At 43.8% G+C, this 23,444-nt stretch overlaps 1 protein-coding gene across 1 annotated transcript in view; it reads right to left on the bottom strand.

The window, feature by feature from the left end:
* IFT52 (intraflagellar transport 52) overlaps nt 1–23,444 on the bottom strand; it is a 33,389-nt gene that overhangs the window by 4,275 nt on the left and 5,670 nt on the right. The window contains exons 4-12 of the mRNA XM_065892892.1: nt 20,565–20,694; nt 20,196–20,271; nt 19,068–19,139; nt 14,926–15,052; nt 11,434–11,520; nt 9,619–9,687; nt 5,380–5,534; nt 1,176–1,263; nt 57–165 (exon numbers count right to left, since the gene is read on the bottom strand). Coding sequence (XP_065748964.1) covers nt 57–165; nt 1,176–1,263; nt 5,380–5,534; nt 9,619–9,687; nt 11,434–11,520; nt 14,926–15,052; nt 19,068–19,139; nt 20,196–20,271; nt 20,565–20,694 — 913 coding nt within the window. The remainder of the gene's footprint in view (nt 1–56; nt 166–1,175; nt 1,264–5,379; nt 5,535–9,618; nt 9,688–11,433; nt 11,521–14,925; nt 15,053–19,067; nt 19,140–20,195; nt 20,272–20,564; nt 20,695–23,444) is intronic.

Raw genomic sequence — 23,444 nt, 5'->3', positions numbered from 1 at the left:
TTCACAATTTAATAAAACTCACAAAAGAAAACAAACAAGAATTTGACCACACTCACACTTATTGGTGATCTGAGCAAGCCGGGCCTTCTCAGAGGAGAACGTCTCATCTAAGTCAAACAGCTCCAGCGGAGGGGGTGATAATTCCCTGAAACTAGGAGGGAAAACCTAAAAGGCAATAAAGTCTTTCATGAAAGAGCGCATCCAAAGCCATAACTGACGGTGATAAGATGTAAGGAAAATGAGACGAAGAACCGCCCAGCGCCCATCACCACCTTCCGTCCTAACCCATGAGGCCACAGCAAGCAAGACGGCGGCCCAGTGCAAGCAACCCAGTAGAACCAGCTCCAAGCACGCCGCCAAACTCGCCAAGCTGATGTACCAGCGTCCTTGCATGTACCAACTCATGCAAGGACACACAGCTTGGGGCTTATCTGGCTTATTTGCATTTTGTGCAAATTTGTGTTGAACACTTGATTGCATGAGTCGTTTCTCATCTGATGATGAGTTCTTCAGGGACAGAAACTGGGGAAACAGATGTAGATTAATGTAGAAAGTGCTGAACTTATAGCCAGAATTTGTGCAGGTATGAGGCAGTGGTGTGCTGATAAATGTTGAGCTATCACTCAAAACAAGAGGCCTCATCTGTAGCATTTGTCATTTCCTGTTTTGTAAACACTTCCGCTGTGGCCAATTTTCAGGTTACCAAGGTGAAGCCAACTGGCTCATAACCTTCCAGAATGTGGTGGGATAAGACAATTTTGAAGGCAAGTGGAGCTCACGCTGGACTGGAATGTTGAAAAATAACCTATAGACACATGACTGTCCCCTGGGCTCTTAGAACTGTGCTGTGAATCTGAATGCCCGTTGCCTGGAGAGCTCAAAGCTTTCTAGCACAAAGCTCTTCCTCCTTTTCAGCCAGGTGTTCTCATACATGCCCTTCAACCCCACAAGACAGGAAACGTTTAACAGCCAGAGAGGTCCACACCCGTGATTCCTCAGTTGGGAACTACACCAAATGGAAGTCCCTGTAGATACTAACAGGTTTGGTCTCTGTGCATGGTTTGAGCCAGAGAAACATGACCCCATGAGGAAGCCAGCCCCACACGAGGCCAGCTGGTGAGGGAGGGGCAAACAGCAGGGCTCCGCGGCAGGATGGCCCCCACACACCCACTGACCGCTGGCTGAAGGGCTGGCAGCGGCGTCTCAAACTGAGGTTGGATGAGCTGGAGAGGTTCATGTTTCACGTTTAGCTGTTCGTGAGCCCTGTGTTAAGAAGAAGATAAAAAAGCAGGAATCAAGATGAGACGCTGATGCAAAGCATGTCTAACTGATCTCACGGTGCTCGTCTCCAACGATCAGGAGGCTCAGCACTTTGGCAAAAAAATAAAAATCACACAAAATGTATTGTTACACGTAATGTAATGATCCTTTCAGGAATCTTCTCTACTGCAACAGACGGCATGACTTTATTGAGAACTGAAAGGGAAAGTTCATTCAAGTTTCCTATCGGGCTTCTCCTAAATAGGCTTTTAATTTGTACCCACTGGACACCGTGAATCTTGTAACTCACTGTGTTTCCTTATTTGTTTTCACCATCAAGAGACAGGAGTCAAATCTGAAGTCTGCTTCTGGCGACTGAACAGATCCACAGGATATGCACTTCTGTGTGCTCATTCACTCCACAAACATCTACTGAACACCTACTGTGTACCAGGCAGTTTTATCTGCCAGGAGTACGGCAGCAGGGGAGAAAAGAGACCAAGGCAGGCCCTCGTGGGACTGACATTCTAGCGGAAGAGAGACACACAATAAACAAAAGACAAGATGCCAGGGATTAATAAGCATTAGGAAGAAAAGCAAATCTGCAGAGAGGGACAGAGACAGGGAAGGGGCAGGGAGTGGGGCTTTGCCAGAGCAGCCCTGAGTGAGGGGAGGGGCAGGTCGGGCAGTCTCCCTCAGAGGCGTCCCAGGCAGAGGCCAGAGCAAGAAGAGGGAAAGGGGAGCGAGACATTTTCACGGAACAGCGGGGCAGCCAGAGCAGCTGTGGTGGAGTGAGGACGGCACGAAGGAGTTAATGGAGTCAAGGGCTGACCTTCCCCTACGGTAGTTTTTTTATTGCGGCTTCCCCTTTGCCTCCGTCCTCCCAAACCTTAATTTGACCTTCTGCATCGGGGTATAGATTGTACAAGCTCTGTGACCTCCTCTGGGAATGAGGCAAATTAAAATATACTCACTCACCCAACTTAAATTGTGTGCTCATTTGTGGCCTTTCAAAATTCATCTAAGCAAGCAAATGCCAAGGGATGTGGACAAAGTTCATGACTGTTTCTCTGTAGGGGTGCTTTGAGAAAGGAGACAGGTCTATGACCGCAGAAAGATGGCTAGCTGGGCTTCCCTGGTGGTGCAGTGGTTGAGAGTCTGCCTGCCGATGCAGGGGACACGGGTTCGTGCCTCAGTCCGGGAAGATCCCACATGCTGCGGAGCGGCTGGGCCCATGAGCCATGGCCGCTGAGCCTGCGCGTCCGGAGCCTGTGCTCCGCAACGGGAGAGGCCACAACAGTGAGAGGCCCGCGTACCGCAAAAAAAAAAAAAAAAAAAAAGAAAGATGGCTAGCTGAGCTTATGCCGTCACCACCTCCACTAGTCCAAGATGCTTGGGGAGCGTCTATCCTAGCAATGAGCAGATGATCCCCATGGAGAGAAGAGAAATAACTTTTCTTGAGCATCTACAACATGCCACATGCTGTACCTGACCCTGTACGAGGCACTTATTTAATGTAACCCTCAAAACAGCCCTGGACAGTGGGTGTAATCTCTTACAGAAGAGGAAACAGGTATAGAGTTGAAGTAGCTCCCCAAGGTCGTGTGCTTAGGAAGCAACAAAGGCAAGGTCAGAACTCAGACCTGGCTAATCCCTGCCAACCAGAAGCCCCGCGACTAAGTCTACTCAGATGGCAGAATTAGAGGCAGTTCTAAGCTAAAGGTTCTAGTACCCACACACAAAGAACCCTGATGCCAAGTCCTGGCCTTGGTCATTCTAGCCATGACATTCTGTTTTCTGTCCCTAGGTAGAGCTGACTGTGCTGGAGCCCTGTGTAAGTAATAAAATAAATTCCATTAAGCCTTCCCTTTCTCCACTCGGCTCACCACCTGCCCAAATCGTCCTCCTACTAGTAGCCAACATGTACTTGATGGGGGTGGGGAATGGGTGGAGAAACTAATCTTAAAAGCAAGCAAAACCTAATTCAGAAAGATGATCAATATGAGAAAAGGGCAAGAATAAATGCTATTGCTATACACAAATCTGTGAAATGGGGCTGCTCTATATTCCAGAATACTTTGGCCTGACCTTTGGTGGTGCATTTTCACCGCCCATGTCTCACTCTCCATCCCACCATGAACTCTGAGGGCAGGGACCGCCACACTGTTTATCTCTACCTCACACCCCACAGGCATCAATAAATACCCTGGACAAATGAAGTCACTTCAGAGCAATACCCTACAGCTGACATAAATATTTAATGACGAATGCAATTTTTATTCAAAAAGAGAAACTGCATTCAAAAGTTGTTACATGCGAATAAAAATACCTAAGAGCTCCATACAGAAACTGTAAACCAGTAACTCCTGCCCTTTGCTGTGGTATGAAAGACAAATACAATTAAAGGAGCCATCCAAGCCTCTGAAACATCCACCACCTGACTCTGCCGACACTAAAATAGCAGACAGTTCCAATCAGTCCCTCATTCAACACTGAAGAATGGTCGTGATGGCCTGGTTCACCTGCATCAGGAGAGAAGCAGGTCAAAACGGCAGAAGCCGGTCGGACTGGAAGCAGCCAGCGGAGCAGCCTGATGGAACTTTTGTTATCCTAAGAAAAGCCCTGAGTTAGAAGGAGAACATCAGAGCTCAAAACCAAAGTGCAAATGAAGAGCCAAATGTGCAGGCAGGATTTACAACCTGGCTGTCACCCGCAGGCTGCAGGTGGTGAGGGGGTGACAGAGATGCCCTGGCAGCTCTGGGGGTGTCAGTGTTGTCCTCTTTTTCAGAGACTCTCTAACTTCCTACAGTAATATATCTCCAGATAATTTCTTCCCAGGTTCAGGGTTAAGATTGGCTGGATTCAAATTCAGGTACCACCAAAAACTAGCCGTGTGACCTGAAGCAACTCACTTATTTTTTCTGTGCCTCAGTGTCCTCATATGTAAAACAGGGATAATAACTGTATTATGATTAGTACATGATAAAGCAACGTACATAAAAAAATTAACATGGTACTTGTTAAAGGAGTCAAGGCTAAATGCAGTTCAAATGGCAACTAGGAATGAACTTCCTTGCCTGGACATACCCTGCCTTTGCTCAGAAAGCAACCTTCCTGCAGAATGTTCTCTCCCAACACCCCAAACCATCTCCTGAAATCCTCTCACCCCTTAAAGTGTGCCATCCATCAGAGGGCCAAGTCACCCAGAAATGTTTTTTGAAATCCTCAATGCCTGGCTAAAATGGCCCCTCTTTCTTAAAGCCTTCCCTGCTTACCCCAGTCGGAATCGAATTCTCTTTCCTCATTATGCCATGGCCTCCAGTTTTACATTTCACATTTAGCATTGGATTAACCTTGCATCACAGCTTTTGTCTGTCTCCTCCCTACAACCATACACTTTAGATACGGCGCTCAGCACAGTCAGAGCTCTGTGAGTGCTTCATGACCTTGGACATAAGTACAGGGCCAGGACGCTAGACAATCATCTGTAGCTGTGCCTTCAGCCTTTGGTTTATCCAGATGTCGATCCTGTGCCAGGCCAGAGATGCTCAAAAATGTTAGGCCCTGCCCCTGTTGTTAGGGATGCAGAACACCACCAACAAAGCCGGCATGAAACAGAGTCAAGGACTGGCCTGAAAGACACTCAGGCCTGGCTTGAGATCCCTGCTCCCACCGTGGGAGAATCCTTTCCCTCTCTAAACCTGTTTCCTCAGCTGGAAGTGAGGCAGGTAACTCAGAGGACCACTGAAAGTATTAAATGAAGGCACAGTGTGGAGTGCTTACAGGGTGACTGCCCCCCTCGGTTTACTGAGGGGGGTCTCTGGGACGTGGGGCTCTCTGTGCTCAGACCAGGAATGTCCTGGGTAAACCGGACAAGCTGGTTTCTCTAAATGTCCAATACAGAGCCTGGAACACAGCAGGAACTGACAAGTGCTGGCAGTTCCCTCTGTACCGAGCCCCGCCCCGGACTCCCAGCTGTCTCGGCCAACCTCCTCACAGGTCTGAGAACACGTTCTGCACACCGCACTGGCCGTGCCCCTAACTCCCGCCCCCAGGCCAGTGTTTTCAAACCGAACACTCAATGGAGTGCAGAGCAGCTGAGAGAGCCGAGGTACTGACTTGATGACCTTGGGGAGGGAAGTGGTATCCAGCTGGTAGATGGACAGGTCGAAGAGGGTGGTGAAGTCCCGAGGGTTCTCATCGCCCTCCTGGAGACACACTCGCAGCCGCTCGGACAGGGTGGCCGTGTCGGGCAGCATCATGTAGTCGGAAATCTGAAAGCCACAAGAGGGTTCCTTTCAGCACAGCAGGGGCAAGAATTTACTCTGTCTGGTCTCCAGTGCCTCAGGTCTAAATCTGCGATATTTCTACTCTCTTGCTAAGACATCTCACTGTTCATGATCACTGACAACTAAAGCTTAAATAAGTCACTCTCGGTGGAAAGAAGGACAAAGGTCACCTGGGTAATCCCCAACGCTGACAAAACCCAGTTCTGCAATGATTCATGCTGGTCCGCACACAGCTGAATATGGCTGGAGAAACGCACAACCCTGCTGACTGGTCTCCTTTTCATTACACACTGATCTTGAGTGCTCAGCCATCAATTAAATTCTCAAGTTCATTCCCTTTTCCCATTCTCGTAGGCAACACTTTCCTTCTGTCACTTCAACCATCTAATATGATTTTCTATCTCTTAATTTTAGCTGATGACCTTATTTTCTACATCAGTGAGAAAACAGACACAATCATAAAAGAAAGTCCACAAGCTACCATTTCAACATCTATCCTCTCTCCACCCACTAGCATCTGGGCCGTACGCTCTGCTTTCTCTCCTGTCCTGTGTACGAACCACCTGTGACCCCAGCACAGACAACCCCTCCTTGGACACTAGACCCCAGCCCTTCTCACCTAGCCGAGGACATGCCTGCAGCACTGCTGAGAACCCTTAATGATGACATGTGCTGTCTGTTGGTAAAAGACTGGGAAAACCTAAATGACCATCAATAGGAGACTGGTTAAATATACCACAGTACAAATAATAGAAAATTCAGTTTTCAAAAAACAATCAAAAGAAAGCTCTTTATGAATAAGTATGGAAAAACCTCCAAGACATACTGGTAATTGTAAAAAGCAAGGTGCTAGACAGTGTGTATACAAAGCGTACATAGCACCATTTGGGTAAAACAAGGGGGAAGGAGAGCATACACATATGCATATTTGCTTATCTCTATATAAAATCTCTCTGGAAGAACATACAAGAAACTGCTAAGACTGCTGTCACTGGGGAAGGGAACCAAGTGGCTGGGCAAAGACAGAAGGAAGACTGTTCATTGCATATGCTTTTGAATTCCAAACTATGTGAAGGCATTACCTAGTCGAGCAATAAATTGAAGTTTAAATAAATGCATGCTGGCAACCAGGAGTCTGTGTATTCCTAATTTCCCTTTGAACTGCTTTTAGCCTTGACTTCTAACAAGGCCAACTTGGTGATAGTTTTAAAAACTGGTCTCTGAAGTCACCCACAACATACTGTTCCACATTCTCCAGAGCCAGAACTTGGGGAAACGTGCCTGAGCGTGACGGAAATGAGACGTCAAGACAAACAGGCTCACTTTTCCCTATATCCCAAGCGTCGAAAACTCCCCCAATTCTCAAAGTTTTTTTTTTAGACAAGAAACAGGAGAGAAGCATCAACAAATAAATGCCCTTCCTAGCACTATTTGGCTGTTGTAGAGGCTTCAACCCTCTAATAGGACAGGGATGAAGGTGAGAGCAGTAACAAGGGCGCTGACTATGGCAGAACATACACCTGGGTCACAGCACAGAGGTAAGTATGGGCCCAGCAGTCCCAAAGGTCCCGTGGCTAATTCTTAGCTCCGCACAGAAGCCTGCTACAAAATCCTAGTTCAGACAAGTAGCAAGGACTTAGATGTCCAGACAGAAACATAAAAAGAGCGCTCCCCAGGAGATCAGCTTGGTGCTTTGTGACCACCTAGAGGGGTGGGATAGGGAGGGTGGGAGGGAGATGCAAGAGGGAGGAGATATGGGGATATATGTATATGTATAGCTGAGTCACTTTGTTATAAAGCAGAAACTAACACACCATTGTAAAGCAATTATACTCCAATAAAGGTGTTAAAATAAATAAATAAATAAAAATAAATAAAAAGAGTGCTCCCAAGACCACGGGTTTTCATGACTTCCTGGCAGATTTTGAGGTTAAAACTTGTTATGTAAATTCCTTCAGCTCTTTATCAAACTATTATTTTATTAAATATCATTTGAAACTGGGCTACTGTCTGGGTTTGAAACCCATTCCAACATAATAAGATTTGACCTGAAATCACAGGAAGTTTAGATTTTCAGAATTTCTTACTGTACAATGTTACTGGGTCCAGTGTTTTACTTTCCAAAGCCTTACAATACAAAGAATGTTTTTCACCAGGTCTCACAACTGGAAGATATATGAAACTGCACGGTTTTCGAGAAAGGCCTTAACAACACTCCCCTCCTCTGGTTTCTACTGATGCTTCTTCCCTTTGGAACCAGCCCAATGTCACACGTGGTGGAGTGTGAACAACAGAGCAGTAGAAAAGGCTCAGGCTCCGGAATCAGCCTGAAGTGGGCGTTAAGAATGGCTTGAGCAGGTATTAATCGAAGTGGGAACCTTGGAGAATTTACTTACTTCAGCTTCCTCAGCTAGAAAACAGGAATGACAGAAACTTAGCAGGAGCAAAGCGGCCACACAGGACACGAGCAGATGCAGCACCTCTTAGCGCTGCTTCCCTCAACCCACGACACTCTAAGTAGGATTGGCGGCTGTCAAAGATGCCGTCCACTCAGAGTTGGGTCCTGTGAGACCTGAAAAGCGAATTCCTGGCTGTACCCCAATTCTTCTGTTTTGGGGGCGAACATCACTTTTCAGGAGAAATTTAAGCAAAATACCTCCACACTTAATGTTTCCATGTAAGGGAGTATTTTAGACATAGGGCTCTCGCGTTTGCTAACCCTAGTCAGGCCCTGGGTTTCCCAGAGAAGTCAGTCCTCAGCTGAGGGCAGAAGCAGTCAGTGGGCAGCCATTTCTGAGGGCCTCTGCCCACCTCCTGCTACCCATCGCCAAGAAATCATTTTCCTGACATTTCAGAGTTTAAGAAACACAGAACTAAAGGAAGAACGAGTAGACTTTGAATTAGGAGACCTGGGTTTGAGTCCCAGCTCTGTAATTGCTTGCTCTTTGGGCATATTACAATCCTGCAGAATTTCAGTTTCCTCATCTGTAAAATAAGAATAAGACCATCTACCTCCCAGGGCTGTGGTGAGGTTTAAACAGGATGATTTATGTGGAAGTACATGATATACAGTGCTTGGTAGATAAAAAATACAAGAATTTTTTTTAAAGTCTTGATAGATATATAGCCCTTTTTACAGCCTTTAGTTTAACAAGTAAATTTACATCTATTCATTTAGGCCTCACAATTATCCTGTGAGACAAAGAACACAGGTGTTAGTGTCCCCAAAACTAATGAGAAAACTAAGATGAAAAAGGTCCGAAATAACCTGCTTAAGGTCCCAGGGCTCATGGTGGAGCGGGACCTAGAATGTAGTTACTGGTTCCTAGTCCAGTGCTGGTCTCACCACTCTGATTTGTCTGATAAGTATTATCATAATGCCCTTAGGATTGTTATTCCTAAAGGCAACAAAATGATAGCTTGAAACTTAAATTCTGATGATCTTTGTTTCTTCATGAAAAAATTATTTTTATTATCATTCATATTTTTGAAAGAAGTATTTCTCTACAGATACTGACTCTGAAAGTTTGGGCCAGACAGCATACATTAAATTCCAATTATTACATATACAGAGAGCGGCTCCCACCCCACTGAACTCTACGACGAATTACATAACTCATTGATTATTTTTTTACAACATGGCCTTCGTCTCGCCAAAAAGCATCACTTCTTGGGCTTCCCTGGTGGCGCAGTGGTTGAGAATCTGCCTGCTAATGCAGGGGACATGGGTTCGAGCCCTGGTCTGGGATGATCCCACATGCCGTGGAGCAACTGGGCCTGTGAGCCACACCTACCGAGCCTGCGCGTCTGGAGCCTGTGCTCCACGAGAAAAGAGGCTGCGATAGTGAGTGGCCCCCGCTTGCCACAACTAGAGAAAGCCCTCGCACAGAAACGAAGACCCAACACAGCCAAAAATAAATAAATAAATTTAAAAAGCATCACTTCTTGCCATTTGTCTAACAGATAAAGTAAGAGATAGATATTCTTTTGGAACTGTTAGAAGTGGTGCTGAGAAGCTGGACCCATTTTTCATTTCAAAGTTTTTTTTTAATGATTCACAACCTCCTACCTCTGGGTCCTCAGCATCAATCTGGTTTAGGTGGATGTCTCCTGTTGTGAGCCACTGGAAAACAACATCCTAAATTTAAAAAAATAAACACAGAATTACCCATTTGGTTATTTGAGAAAGCTGAGGGCAGGACTAGAGAATAAAACCAATCAAGAAAAATGATAAAGGGAAAGAGAATACACACCAGTGATTTGAAAAAGGGTAGCCACCCTTATCTTGGTGAAATCATATGAAAACTGCAAAGTTTTCCTTACCCTAGTGCCATTTTTATTAATGGAAATTTATCATTTATCTTAGGGCACTCTAACCTTTAATCACCAGCCAGAATTTATTAAAATTTGTTCACTGTTCTGACACAATCCCTGTGTAATGTGCTGATGACAGTCTGGACTTAAAAAGTATAATATAGGGCTTCCCTGGTGGCGCAGTGGTTGAGAGTCCACCTGCCGATGTGGGGGACACGGGTTCGTGCCCCGGTCCGGGAAGATCCCACATGCTGCAGAGCGGCTAGGCCCGTGAGCCATGGCCGCTGAGCCTGCGCGTCCGGAGCCTGTGCTCCGCAACGGGAGAGGCCACAATAGTGAGAGGCCCGCGTACCAAAAAAAAAAAAAAAAGGTACAATATAACAAGATGCCCCCAGAATGTGATAAACATGTTGGAACTTTGTATAGATTCTACAGAAACAAGATCCTTTTTTTTTTTTTTTGGCCGCAGCTCTCAGCTTGTGGGATCTTAGTTCCCCAACCAGGGACTGAAACCAAGCCCTCGGCAGTGAAAGTGCAGAGTCCTAACCACTGGACCGCCAGGGAATTCCCGGAAACGAGATCTTAAATCAATCTCTCAATAAGACAATAATCCTTAAGGCTGAAGGAACTTACTTCATTAATGAGAAAGCTCAGCAGGACCTTCTCCCTCTGGTTGAGTGAGTCACCGGCATCACGCCAACATCCAGCTCTGGCCTGCACCCCATCACCCTTCACAGGACATGTTTCCTTTGCACTTACCATGCCTTATCCTCCTTCCCCGCCTCAATCAGGGACAGACCTATCATAACCCCTCCTAAATCCCACTCGTGCTGGCCAGCCCCTCCTCCCACTCACACCTTCCCTGCCTTCATTCAGGTCCTTGTTCCTTCTCTGCCAGCCTCCTAACTGGCTCCAGATTGCCCTCTCCCTTCCATCTTCTGCACTCACAGATCTGACTATGCCCAAGGCTGCTGGACCCTCTACAAGGGCTCTCCGTGGCTTTTCGAAGAAAGTTTGAGTTCCTAGGCTCTATACGGGAGGCCCTGCTTGGGTCTGCTCCTCCCCACTTCTCCAGGGTGGCTCCCAGCCCGGGGTGGTGTGCTTAGAAACGCTCGCCACGGCCTTCTGGATTTAATTCTCTGTCTCTCACATTCTGTCTCAGTGTCCTATATACTTTTTTAGAGCAGAGACTATGCCTGACTCATCTTTGTATCCTTAGTGCCTGGTGTATAACGGGTTCTGAATAGCTGGTTTTAAATGACTAGATGAACTCAGCAGTACTTTTTTTTTTTTTAATGACAGGAAAATCATACATATTATTCATTAGATAAAAGAGAAGAGGGCTTCCCTGGTGGCGCAGTGGTTGAGAGTCTGCCTGCCGATGCAGGGGACATGGGTTCGTGCCCCGGTCCGGGAAGATCCCACATGCCATGGAGCTGCTGGGCCCGTGAGCCATGGACGCTGAGCCTGCGCGTCCGGAGCCTGTGCTCCGCAACGGGAGAGGCCACAACAGTGAGAGGCCCACGTACCGCAAAAAAAAAAAAAAAAAAAAAAAAAGAGAAGAGCTTACCATGATTTTGCTGTTTTCTTCTTTATCCAAATATTGGTCACTGAACATGTGACATGAGCCAAGCACTGCCAGTTTCCCACCTTGGTTCTGTTGATGACAAAGCAGTGTCAGATATTCAGATCCCAAAATGTACCACGTGCATTTCAGTCCCCAAACACTTATCATTACAACCATGTGAGCAAATGTCTTATATACTGAGAAATGCCAATTCACATGGGTATTTTAATGGTCTAGAAATGTCAATTATGATAACAACTATATTCCAGCCTGCTTCTCAATTTAGACACTTCTATACCCTTCAATTTGACATTAATAGAAAGCAGTGTGAATTCATTCGACAGTATTTTCCCATTGTTAGTGAAATTCTAAATGAATATCATAATCTTAAAGGAAAAAACAGACAAATCCATAGATAATCTATAAAGATTTAGACATTTATGAATACCAAAAAACAGTATTTAAGATCCAAACAGAAAACTAAGCCACAAGCATGAAAAATTCACAAAAGAAACAACTGGTTAATAATAAAAAATTTAATATTAGTAATTTTTAAAAATCAAAACAAAGTATTTTTTCCTCAGATTAATAAGAAAAACATGACTACAAACAGTGTTGGTCAGGTTTAGTGAAGTAACTTCTTTGACACAACGCTGCTGAAACTGTCAACAAATGCAACAAAGCAGTATAAAATATACCAAACACTCTGCACAACTTTATAGTCATAATCACAAAAGATTAGAAACAAATCCAAATGTCCACCCACAGAAATATGGTTAAGAATAATGGAACCTCCCCCAGTTGTTAAATTATATATTAGAAAGGTTTCTCAATAATACGGGAAAATGCTTCTGTCATAACATTAGGCTAAAAGAAAAGTGTACCATCAGTTGTACAGCTATTGGAGTTTAAAGCCTGTGAGGCAAGTAAACAAAAATGAGGCACAAGCAAAAGTGGGAGAAAATGATCAAAACGTCAGCCTGGGCTGCCTCAGAGTACTGCATCTCTGCATTTAAAAATTTTCTGCAATGAGCATATATTATTTTTGTAATGAGAAAAAAAACAGTGCAATATTAAAAACACAAAATGAAATCAGATTTTCTAGCAACATCGCATACAGAGAACAGGCACAACTGCAACCACGCTGGGAAAGAATGACACCTAAGCAGAGTTGTTGAGCTACAAATGCACAAATTCTGTAAATAAAACAAAATTTGCAAAACAAACTCTGACCTGTCCCACATTAAAAGCAAATGCTTCAGAGGAAAAATAATACGATTACTATACCATAACCACTGCAAACAGATAGGTTACTGAGAATAGGAAGTGAATTGGGTGGAATTCTATAGAAATAGCCGGGACGTGACTAAATGAACTGGGCTGCGATTTGAATCCCTGTAGGTGAGTAAACACCTAGACCTCTACTCACAGTCAGATTTATAGTATCTTTTCCTTAGTATACAGTTGACCCTTGAACAACATGGGTTTGAACGGCATGGGCCACTTACTAGCGAATTTTTTCAATAGTAAAGAGTACTGTACCGCACATGGGTTTGAACTGCATGGGCCACTTACTAGCGAATATTTTCAATAGTAAAGAGTACTGTACCGCACAATCCGTGGCTGGTTGAACTCGCAGATGCACACCGCATATACAGAGGACTGACTCTGTAACACACGATTTTCCACTGTGCAGAGGGCTGGCACCTCAAACCCCTGCACTGCTCAAGAGTCAACTGTATTTTCTTTTCCCTACCTCATTTATTTCAAATAGATTATACATCGTCTTTTAATCCCTTTATTCTGTCCTGACTGATTCTACCATTGTCTTCAGCTTCCTTTACCAGCATCTGTCTATAATTTGTTCCAATTATTTAATTATAAGAGTATGTCTACTCAAGGACCAATTTGCTCCTTCAATGTTAATGAGTCTATCCCAGTAAACCAAAGACCTAGAAAGGACCATGATAAGCTCAAGGAAGGCAATGGCCCTGGGCAAGGAGGCAGAACGCCCCCCGGTGCTAGCCTGGCGCTGCTATGGGTTCCAGATGGAGCTTCTCCCTGGGATCACTGCTTCTTCTCACCAACAAGAGTGACAGGCAACAACCTCTCTGAAAGATTGTGTTTATAAGGCAGGACTGAAAGCCTATCAGGAGGAGAAAATGGGCTTTAAATAGCTAGGCAATGAGCACATGATAATCTCATGCATTCTAGAAGAATCACCACACTTAGCACAGAATTCTGTACCCAACAGATGCTCCATATAAATCCACTGATTAAGCCAGGTAAAATCTCTGTGCACAGTTAGAAAATCAAATAATTACAACAGTTCTAGTATTATACTGCCAGAGGCCCCTTAAGATGGTGTCTCATTACTTTTGTGCCTATAAACAGACATTTAATGTAAACAGTTATTTCCACGTCTTGAATCATTTAACAACACGTTAATTTGGTTTTTTTTGGCCGTGCCGTGGGGCATGCGGGATCTTAGTTCCCGGACCAGGGATCGAACCTGTGCCCCTTGCAGTGGAAGCACAGAGTCTTAATCACTAGACCACCAGGGAAGTCCAATAACAGTTTAATTTTAAAACAGTATTTCCTGCTGTTTAGGAGAGACTAACTACCATTAATAGCTATACCAATTTTGTCTAAATATCATCTTTCAAACACAGCATAGACATTTATTTACTTCCTAATAAAAATGACGTCAGAGCTTTTAAATATGAGAGGGAAAAGTAATACTTAGGTCCCACAAAGAAAAACAGAATCATGTGTAGCTAGAGACATGCAAGTCTCTGGAGAAAAACTGAGAGGTCAGCTGGTGAATTCCAAGTCTTGGTAGACAGATGAAGGTGAATTCAGCAAACATGAATTCAAAGGCCGTGGATACGTGGGGTGATAATGAGGATGGCTGTGTCCTCTGGGACCACCTGTTCCCACATTTTGTGGGGTTTCCAGGATGAGAACTGAACAACTAGTCTTCTGGTATGTCTTCCTGGGATGCACTAAAATACCAGCAGCACAATTCTGTGCACTGTGGTACAGTTGCTAACTCAACCTTTCTCTGAATGGATTCTCTTACACTGAGGGTGAGAGCTGGTAGTCAGAGACAGTTATACTACAGTGGCCTCATGCTACAGTGGAAAGGCTTTGGATCTAGAATAAGAGCTAGGTGTAGTCTTGATTCCATCAATGACTGGACAATCCACTGTTTCCCCATAAGTAAAACGTAGTTCATTGAAATCCTACTTCACAGGACTATTGTGAAGACCAATGAGAAAATATGGGAGTTCCCTGGTGGTCCAGTGTTTAGGACTCCAAGCTTCCACTGCAGGGGGCATGAGTTCAATAGCTGGTCGGGGAACTAAGATCCCACATAGTGGCGCAGCCAAAGAAAAAAAGAGAAAATATATGAAACCCCATGGAAACTAAAGTAGTTCTTACTATTTCAGTAATAAAAATTACATATCCACCCTTATCTAAGAAAGGCTGTACCTTCGAGTGATAGAAAGCCAGGATGGGTCTGTTAAGTGGGAAACAGACAGAGCCTGTGGACAGAACAGCCACTGCTGGTTTCATGACACTCAATGTGGCACCAAAAGGATAGACAAAGGTGAGAGCCCTGAAAGAAATAAAGAAATATTCAAGGTTTTTTTTTAATGAATAAAAATTTTTTGAAGGTAATCTCAGTGTTTCTTGAGCAAGTCACAAACAAACAGAAAATATTCTATAAGCTTTGGTTTGTTAACTTAAAATTAGTATCACTCTAGCTACAGGTTTAATAAAGCATTTTAAGAAATGTGAGTATAAATTAACAATTTACAATCGTACGTGTAAATGACTGTAACTAGAAGAACTAAAGTAGCCCCAACAGAGGAAGAGGAAGAAGAGGGGGCCTCATCTAAGAACTGAACCAGAGCTATACATGAGCCTGCCCTGTGTAACAATGTCTTAGATGTAAATACTTTCCTCTCCCTTATAAATTTGACTGATGTTATCTCTAAGAATGAGTATCTGTCATCAGAAGGGTATGCTACCTGTTGAGTGCTTCTATCAATAGAGGCATATATTTATCTCACATTGGACACTTTTACACAGACCTGCTTTGGAGTCCCTCCTCTACTCTCCACTGTCCTAGCAAAGACTGCGAGTGTCTTGAGTGAATCAGTACTTGGGGCAATGTACTCCTAGAAAGGGTGTGGGATGGAGGGGATAAGGGTGGGGTGCAGACCTAGAGGAGGTCAACCCCTGCAGGAGGGGCTAGGGTTTTAGTGAAAGAAAAATGGAGCTCTGCAAAGGTATTTGTTTGAAGGAAGTGTCCTCAGAAAGGAAAGAAACGAGAATCTTAAAACCAAAGCATACAACTGGAAACCAGGGCAGGGGGGAGGGGGAATGGGCAGAGGGAATACCCATGAAAAGTTCCTTATGAAGATTTTAATTTTCCTTTCTCTTAGACCATTCTTTTTAGCTTAAGTTTTAAATTATTTCCTTCCAGTGTTAGTTTTCCCCATCCCTTCAGTAAAGTCTCACCTACCGCTATGACTTCTGTGTCTCATCATGGTTGAGAAGTGGTACCTGCCCCATGTTCCCCATTCTCCTCCTTCCGCCCCTACCCCAGTAGTATCCCAGTAAGGGGGGTGCAGCCCATGATTTCCAGGACAAGAACAGAAAAAAATGAGCAATTGCCAAGGAGGAAGAAAAGGTAAGTGGGAGAAATAGTTCTGTGGATGTCAGGGCACATTCTTCCCCACACCTTCCCCAAATGCACTCAAGGGAGATAATTCTTAAGGAGGAAGGTAGAATGATTATATGACAGAAATTGTCAAGCTATTATTTACACTCCTCTATTTCTTTTATTATTACTAAGAAATCAATCAGACTGACATTTTGATAAGACTTTAAGCATAAGGTTAAACACCCACCCCCAAAACAAATACAGGAGTTTTTCTAACCAAGTGTGAGTGAGTAAGATTAGCTGGGAGAGTATATTCCTGGAAGAGGGAGCAGATATGTGAAGGCCCTAAGGTGAGACAGAGCTTGGCATACTTACGGAATTAGAACAAAGTCAGTGCGGCTACGGCTGAGTAAGAGAAGGAAAAAGGGACATGATAAAAAATGGGGCTAAATGAGAGCTTGAGACTCCATTAGGTCAAGATATTTCAAAGCACAAAGCAGGACTACTTATCCCACCTCAAAGCCTCCCAAGACACTGTGCTGCTTCCGGGATGACCCAGGAAATTAACAACCTGCCATCTGCCCTTCACGACAACTACTGAGGAAGTAATGATGGTCACATCACAGGTAAGGTACAATGCCCTCTACCTTACAGAGCACTTCCACACATACTGCCACACTGGAGTTTCCCAAGAACTTTGTAAGATTAATACTGTCCCCATTACACAGATATGGCAACTGAAGCTAAGAGTTACTTTGCCCTGGGTCACGCTGCAAGTAAGGCATGAAGTCAGGAACTTCTAAATCCTTCTAACTCCAAGTCCACAGTTCTTTCACTTATTCACCAAGAATCAGATTGTGATTCTTGAATGTCAAAAATGTCAACTTATGATATATGTTGCTATACATTTTCCTCTTTATGACTTTACCTTGGTTTCATACTAAGAAAGGTCTTTTGTACTCTAAGATTACAAAACATTCACCTATAGTTTCTTTTAGTGCTTTTTATGGTTTCATTTTTAATATTTAAAGATTTAATCCATCTGAAATATATTTTGGGGCGTGGCATGAAAATGGAAATGTTTTTCCAAATGATTAGCCAAAATTATACCAGGGCTTCCCTGGTGGCACAGTGGTTGAGAGTCCACCTGCCAATGCAGGGGACATGGGTTCGTGCCCCGGTCCGGGAAGATCCCACATGCTGCAGAGCGGCTGGGCCCGTGAGCCATGGCCACTGAGCCTGCGCGTCTGGAGCCTGTGCTCCGCAACAGGAAAGGCCACACAGTGAGAGGGCCACGTACAGCAAAAAAAAAAAAAAAAAAAAAAATCATTCATTCCCCAATAATTTGAAATGTCACTTTAACTATAAACTAATAACCCCTACCTTCCACATATTTTGGATCTGATTCTAATTTTTAAATTTATTTTTCACTATTTCTGTATTAGTATCACATTATTCTAACTACTAGAGCTTTGTAATATGCTTTAATTATACAAAAACATTCAACTTCTATGGGGCAAAATACCCCAAAGTAAAAAGGTAAACTGGGAAAAACATTTGCAACACATGGAGGTCTTATAAGTGAATAAGAAAGACAAACCACCAATAGAAAAACAGGCAAAAAAGCAGTGAGCAGGAAATTCACAGAATAAATACAATCAGCCAGTAGACTTTAAAAGCCATCCCGTTCATAATAATCAAAGAATTGGGGCTTCCCTGGTGGCGCAGTGGTTAAGAATCCGCCTGCCAACGCAGGGGACATGGGTTTGAGCCCTGGCCCAGGAAGATCCCACATACCGCGGAGCAACTAATCCCGTGCACCACAACTACTGAGCCTGCGCTCTAGAGCCCACGTGCCTAGAGCCTGTGCTCCCAACAAGAGAAGCCACCGCAATGAGAAGCCCGCGCACCGCAACGAAGAGTAGCCCCCGCTCTCCGCAACTAGAGAAAGCCCACGAACAGCAACGAAGACCCAACGTAGCCAAAAATAAAATAAATAAATGTATTAAAAAAAAGAAAAAAGAATTGCAAGTTAAAATAAAGTGGTATCATTTTCAACAGAATATTCCATGCTGGCAAGAGAGGGAAAAGGGGCACGTTCATAGGGACTGTAAATGTTACAAAAGCCTGGAGGGTGACTTGGCAATGCATCACATTTGGTAATGCTAAGAATCTGGCCTACTAAGATATTAGCATTAAGTGCACAAATTGTACATACAAAGACGTTCACTTTGTGCTTCGTTATTTATGATAATATAAAACTGTTTATAATAACAGTAAGGAAAAGAAGTTAAGAGTACAGGCCCTAGAGCAGACTGCCTAGGTTTGAAACTCAGTTCTGACACTTACTAGTCAAGTGAGCTTGGGCAATTAAACTGTTATCTTGTCAACAACCTTATAGGTTGTTGTGAGGATTAAATGAGGTAATAATACATGCCTGTGACACAGTAAGTGCTCAATGAATGTTAGGTGGTATTATTAAACCAAAATATTATAAACTACCTAAATGTTCAATAATAGGAGATTGAGTAGATTAGGATACATCTAGTTTAATCCAGTCATAAAAAGGATAAAGTACCTAACTCTATTTTTATATATGAAAAAAAATTTTTAAATCTGAATACCTTTTTTATTTTTTTGGCCACACAGTGCGGCATGCAGGATCTTAGTTCCCTGACCAGGGATTGAACTCATGCCCCCTGCAGTGGAAGCACGGAGTCCTAACCGCTGGACCGCCAGGGAATTCCCGAAAAAAATCTAAATACTGTTAAGAAGGATTATCTTTGGGGAGAGGGGCATGGATTTACGCCAGAGGACTTCTATTTTCTTCCTTTTGAACTGATCAATCTGGTTTTTGGTGAGAATTACTTTTGTAATGAGAAATGAAAATGCTTCGCTTTGAAAAAGAAAACTCTTCAAATGGCAAATACGTCCTCTTCAGGTGGCCTCAGAAAACACTCACTGGGCATTGTTTCCACTGCTCTCTTCTTCAATGATCCCAGGCACTGCCTTCCCTGCAGCTCGGCTAATTTCCCTTGAAGAAAAAAATTAAAATCTAGTAAACAAAAAAATTTAGGAATTTCACAATCCATTCATTAATAGTAACTATGAATTAGATAAAAGTACTGTGCAGACTTGTTCAAAATACCATTCTTAAAAATCAAATAAAGGTACTCCTACACACCTACAGCTCTTTTGGGAAGCCTGCAAAAGTGAACATGAAAATATAAGAATCAGTTCCTCTTTCTTGAGTCCTGAGGGAAAGGTCCATATATGTACTAGACCCGCATTCTAGTCCTGTGTTCTAGACTCTCTATCTTCAGACCGAGCAGAGTACCTGGCAAGTTCAAGTGTGGAATGAATCATTTGGAATATAGGGAAAAGCTCCCAGAAGGCCCCTGTTGTTGCCCCCTCATGCATTCATTTCTCACTTTCTCAAATCTCTTATGTATTAGGATCCAATGGATGAGAAAAAACTGACTTCATCCTAGGTTCCAGGGGTGGAGAATATGACATAACTGTGCCACCAGGGCATTCTATGCCTTCTGTCACAGCAAACCCCAGGTCTACTATTGCTGGGAATGCTGGGACCAAGGCATATGCTCTTGCCCTAAATGGTGTGGCATGAGGATACAGATTTGGGAACTGTTAAAACTAGTCAGCTCCCCCACAACAGGAGAGCAGAGCCAAGAGAACTGCAGAGAAATGGAACTGGAGCCCTGATGACCTTATGAATATTACAGTCAATCCATACCCAAAGCCTGCCCTAGTTCTCGACTTTTCAATGACATGAATCAATAAAGTCTCTGTATTGTTTAATCCCATCCAAATAGGGTTTTCTTTACTTGCAACTGAATATATCCTAATCGTCAAAAAGGTGATGTGGAGTAAGCTTTCAAAAGATAGGAGGAATGTAATTTGATGGATGAGAAGTAATATAATAAAATAAACTATGATATAATAAAATTTTTAGAAAAGGCAAGAAAGGAAAAAGGGCCAGAGAAAAGAATGTGTGAGAGGGAGAAGGGAAGAGTCATGTAGGAAAGGGGAGAGTCATTGGCAAAGTCATTTCTGTTTTCAATATGCTTACCTATTCAAGACTCCATTGGAAACTAGAGCTTCTTTAGGATGGAAATACTTATAATATACATTTCTAACCACAGCATCTTTAAGGGAAAAAGAGAGGAAGGCATTTCTTAGATTAGAAGTAAGTTTGATATTATAGACACATACAAATTTTGACCTGAAAGGAATCCTGGAACTATATTCCAATCTCTCTCATTTTATAAATGGAAGAAGCCTAGCACTAGAAAATTCAGACTGCCAGTGAGGCCAGAATCCTGGACCATGCACCCTCACAGCCCAGGGCTTTTTCCATTGTACTACTAGGCCCAGAGGACTACGATATAAATAATAAACAGGAAATTACTGCCTCTATTAAAACAACAATAATAATTACCGTTATTAACCATGATTCCATATTCTTCTAGGAGAAAGTTAATGTTGGTGTCAAATCTGGATTCCCCACCCTCTCCTAGCATTACAAGGATATCTCCACCGCCATCAAGGTACTTCTTCAGGACTTCAAACTACACAAAGAAAAAGAAACAATCTATGAATATACCTTGAAGACTCTTATCCAAACTACTATGAATAAGACCTTAACTAGGGACTTCCCTGGTGGCAGAGTGGTTAAGAATCTGCCTGCCAATGCAGGGGACACGGGTTCGAGCCCTGGTCCGAGAAGATCCCACATGCCACGGAGCAACTAAGCCCATGCGCCACAACTACTGACACCGCACGCCACGACTACTGAAGCCCGTGTACCCTAGAGCCCGTGCTCTGCAACAAGAGAAGCCACCGCAATGAGAAGCCTGTGCACCGCAATGAAGAGCAGCCCTCACCTGCTGCAACTAGAGAAAGCCCGCACGCAGCAACGAAGACCCAACACAGCCAAAAAAAAAAAAAAAGGCCTGGGCTTCCCTGGTGGCGCAGTGGTTGAGAATCTGCCTGCCGATGCAGGGGACACGGGTTCGAGCCCTGGTCCGGGAAGATCCCACATGCCGCGGAGCAACTGGGCCCGTGAGCCACAACTACTGAGCCTGCGCGTCTGGAGCTTGTGCTCCACAACAAGAGAGGCTGCGATAGTGAGAGGCCCGCGCACCGCGATGAAGAGTGGCCCCCGCTCGCCACAACTAGAGAAAGCCCGCGAAAAGAAACGAAGACCCAACACAGCCAAAAATAAATAAATAAAAATTAAAAAAAAAAAAAAAAAAGAAAGGCCTTAACTAGATGAAAAAGAAACAACTTCAAATCTATAAAGGCACTTAAACGTAAATCTATATTAAGATAATATAAAATTTACTCTCTGTGTAGGATTTCCACACTTGTCTTTAGTATAAAGCTCCAAAATACTCAAACTGAAATGACATTTTCCAAGTTGACTATCTGGACAGCAAACTAAAAGTGGAAAACTATTAGCTAAAGGAAGCTCACAGGTCTCCTCCAATCAGCAGCATCCCTGGTCTTTACCTACTAGATGCTAGTTGTACCTACCCTCTCTGGACAATCAAAAATGTCTCCAGATGTTGCCAAATGTCCCCGGGGGTTGGGGGAGGGGGTGTGAAGTGAGCAAAACCATCCCTGTTTGAAAACTACTGATAGAGATCATACCTCTTCCTCACTGCCAGCCAAGGATATCAGGATAAAGGCATTTCATACCATCTCTCAGGGACAAATTCTGTTCAAGTCACTGACTGATCAAACCACATAAGAAAGGCATGCTGTCTACCTATCTCTTGGAAAGCTCTCTTGCTTTCACAAAGCTGGGGAGAGAAGAAAATCTAGGGCTGATTTTGTTGACCTAGCCTAAGAACACCTGGGGTGGGCGGTCTAGACCAACAGTCTCTCAACTTTCTTCAAGCACCCCATTAGGAAAAAATTTGAATGTGCGCTCCAATATGTATAGAAAGTATGTATATTTATATCATTACAAAATACTCTCCCCAGGGAATTCCCTGGCAGTCCAGTGGTTAGGACTCGGCGCTTTCACTGCCGAGGGCCCAGGTTTAATCCCTGGTTGGGGAACTAAGATCTTGCAAGCCGCACGGCGTGGCCAAAAACAAAAACTCCCCAAAAGGACCTTTTTAAGGATGATAAAGATATGAATAATTTCCTTCTGGCACCCCAGTGGTTCATCACACGCATCCCACTTGGGAAACCACTGTCCCAAAGCAGCTCTGCTACAGCATGGCCCTCTTCCTCTTGCACACAACCTGGATTTGCTTCTCTCCCCCAACCCCCTAAATATAGAAAATACAGGGCAACAGTTAACATCGCCAAGATGGCTTGCTCCCAAATGAGACAAAACTTCACTGATTCTGGACTCCACACAACAGGCTGTCCCATTCATGGTGATTCTGTATACTTAGATTTACAGTTAGCCTTTGTTTCAAGATGGCAAATGTAAAGAAGTGTTCTAACTGTATGTAAGTTCAAGGATTAACACACTAAAACATACATATTCTTCTAGAGTATATATGCCCATACATTTACAATTTGAAATTCATATTTTTTTAAATAAATCATCTCCCTTTAATATAGTTAGAGCATCAACTTTTTTTTTAAACGGTGATGAGTTATATTATCTATGCTTTTCAATTCAGTATGATAAAGGGGCATTTGTAATAAGGTGGCCCTTGATCTGACGGGGTTGGGAAGCATGGCGTGGGCTGCTGGAGATAACTGAATACCACCACTAAGCGAGTGCGATGAGCCCGTGGAGGTGAGGTGGGAAACAGGGGAAGACTCTGAATTCAGCCTCGCCTCTAGCTTGATTCTTGCATCTAATGTCAGACATATGATGTCTGTCCTGTCACAGAAGTTTCTGGAGGACAACATCAAAGAGGGATTACATAGCCCTTGAGGTGTGAACTGACCCTTTACGAGTCCTCAGAGACCAGCAACGATAACCAGGAAAGCGGTGATCTCTGCCCTGGATGAAGACCTCTGCTGACCACTACAATCAGCCCAGTGGAAGCATAAAAACACAAGAGGATGTTTGTTCTTAGGCAGAAGCTAAACACTTTTCTCCCTTTCCTTCCCGCCTCACTCCAACTCGAAAGAGAAAACATGGTGCCGGGGCTGGTCTGGTGAGAGAACATTAGGCTAAAGTTCCAAAGAACAAAATCTGCCTCTCAAGGAACCCTTGTCTTTTGGAAGCCACTTCCCATCCCTGAAAGCCTGAAAAAAGGTTTGGCCTGGCGCTCATCTCCTCTTGGAAAAAGGCCCAGGCGTGGGTCTCTGGCCCTTTCTCTGGATGCCCCGGCTTTCCTGAGGC

This window comes from Phocoena phocoena, chromosome 15 (assembly GCF_963924675.1).
Source record: "Phocoena phocoena chromosome 15, mPhoPho1.1, whole genome shotgun sequence".
Classification (NCBI taxonomy): Eukaryota; Metazoa; Chordata; class Mammalia; order Artiodactyla; family Phocoenidae; genus Phocoena; species Phocoena phocoena.
The sequence above is the reverse complement of the archived record's forward strand: the minus strand, read 5'-3'. Positions and strand labels throughout refer to the sequence as shown.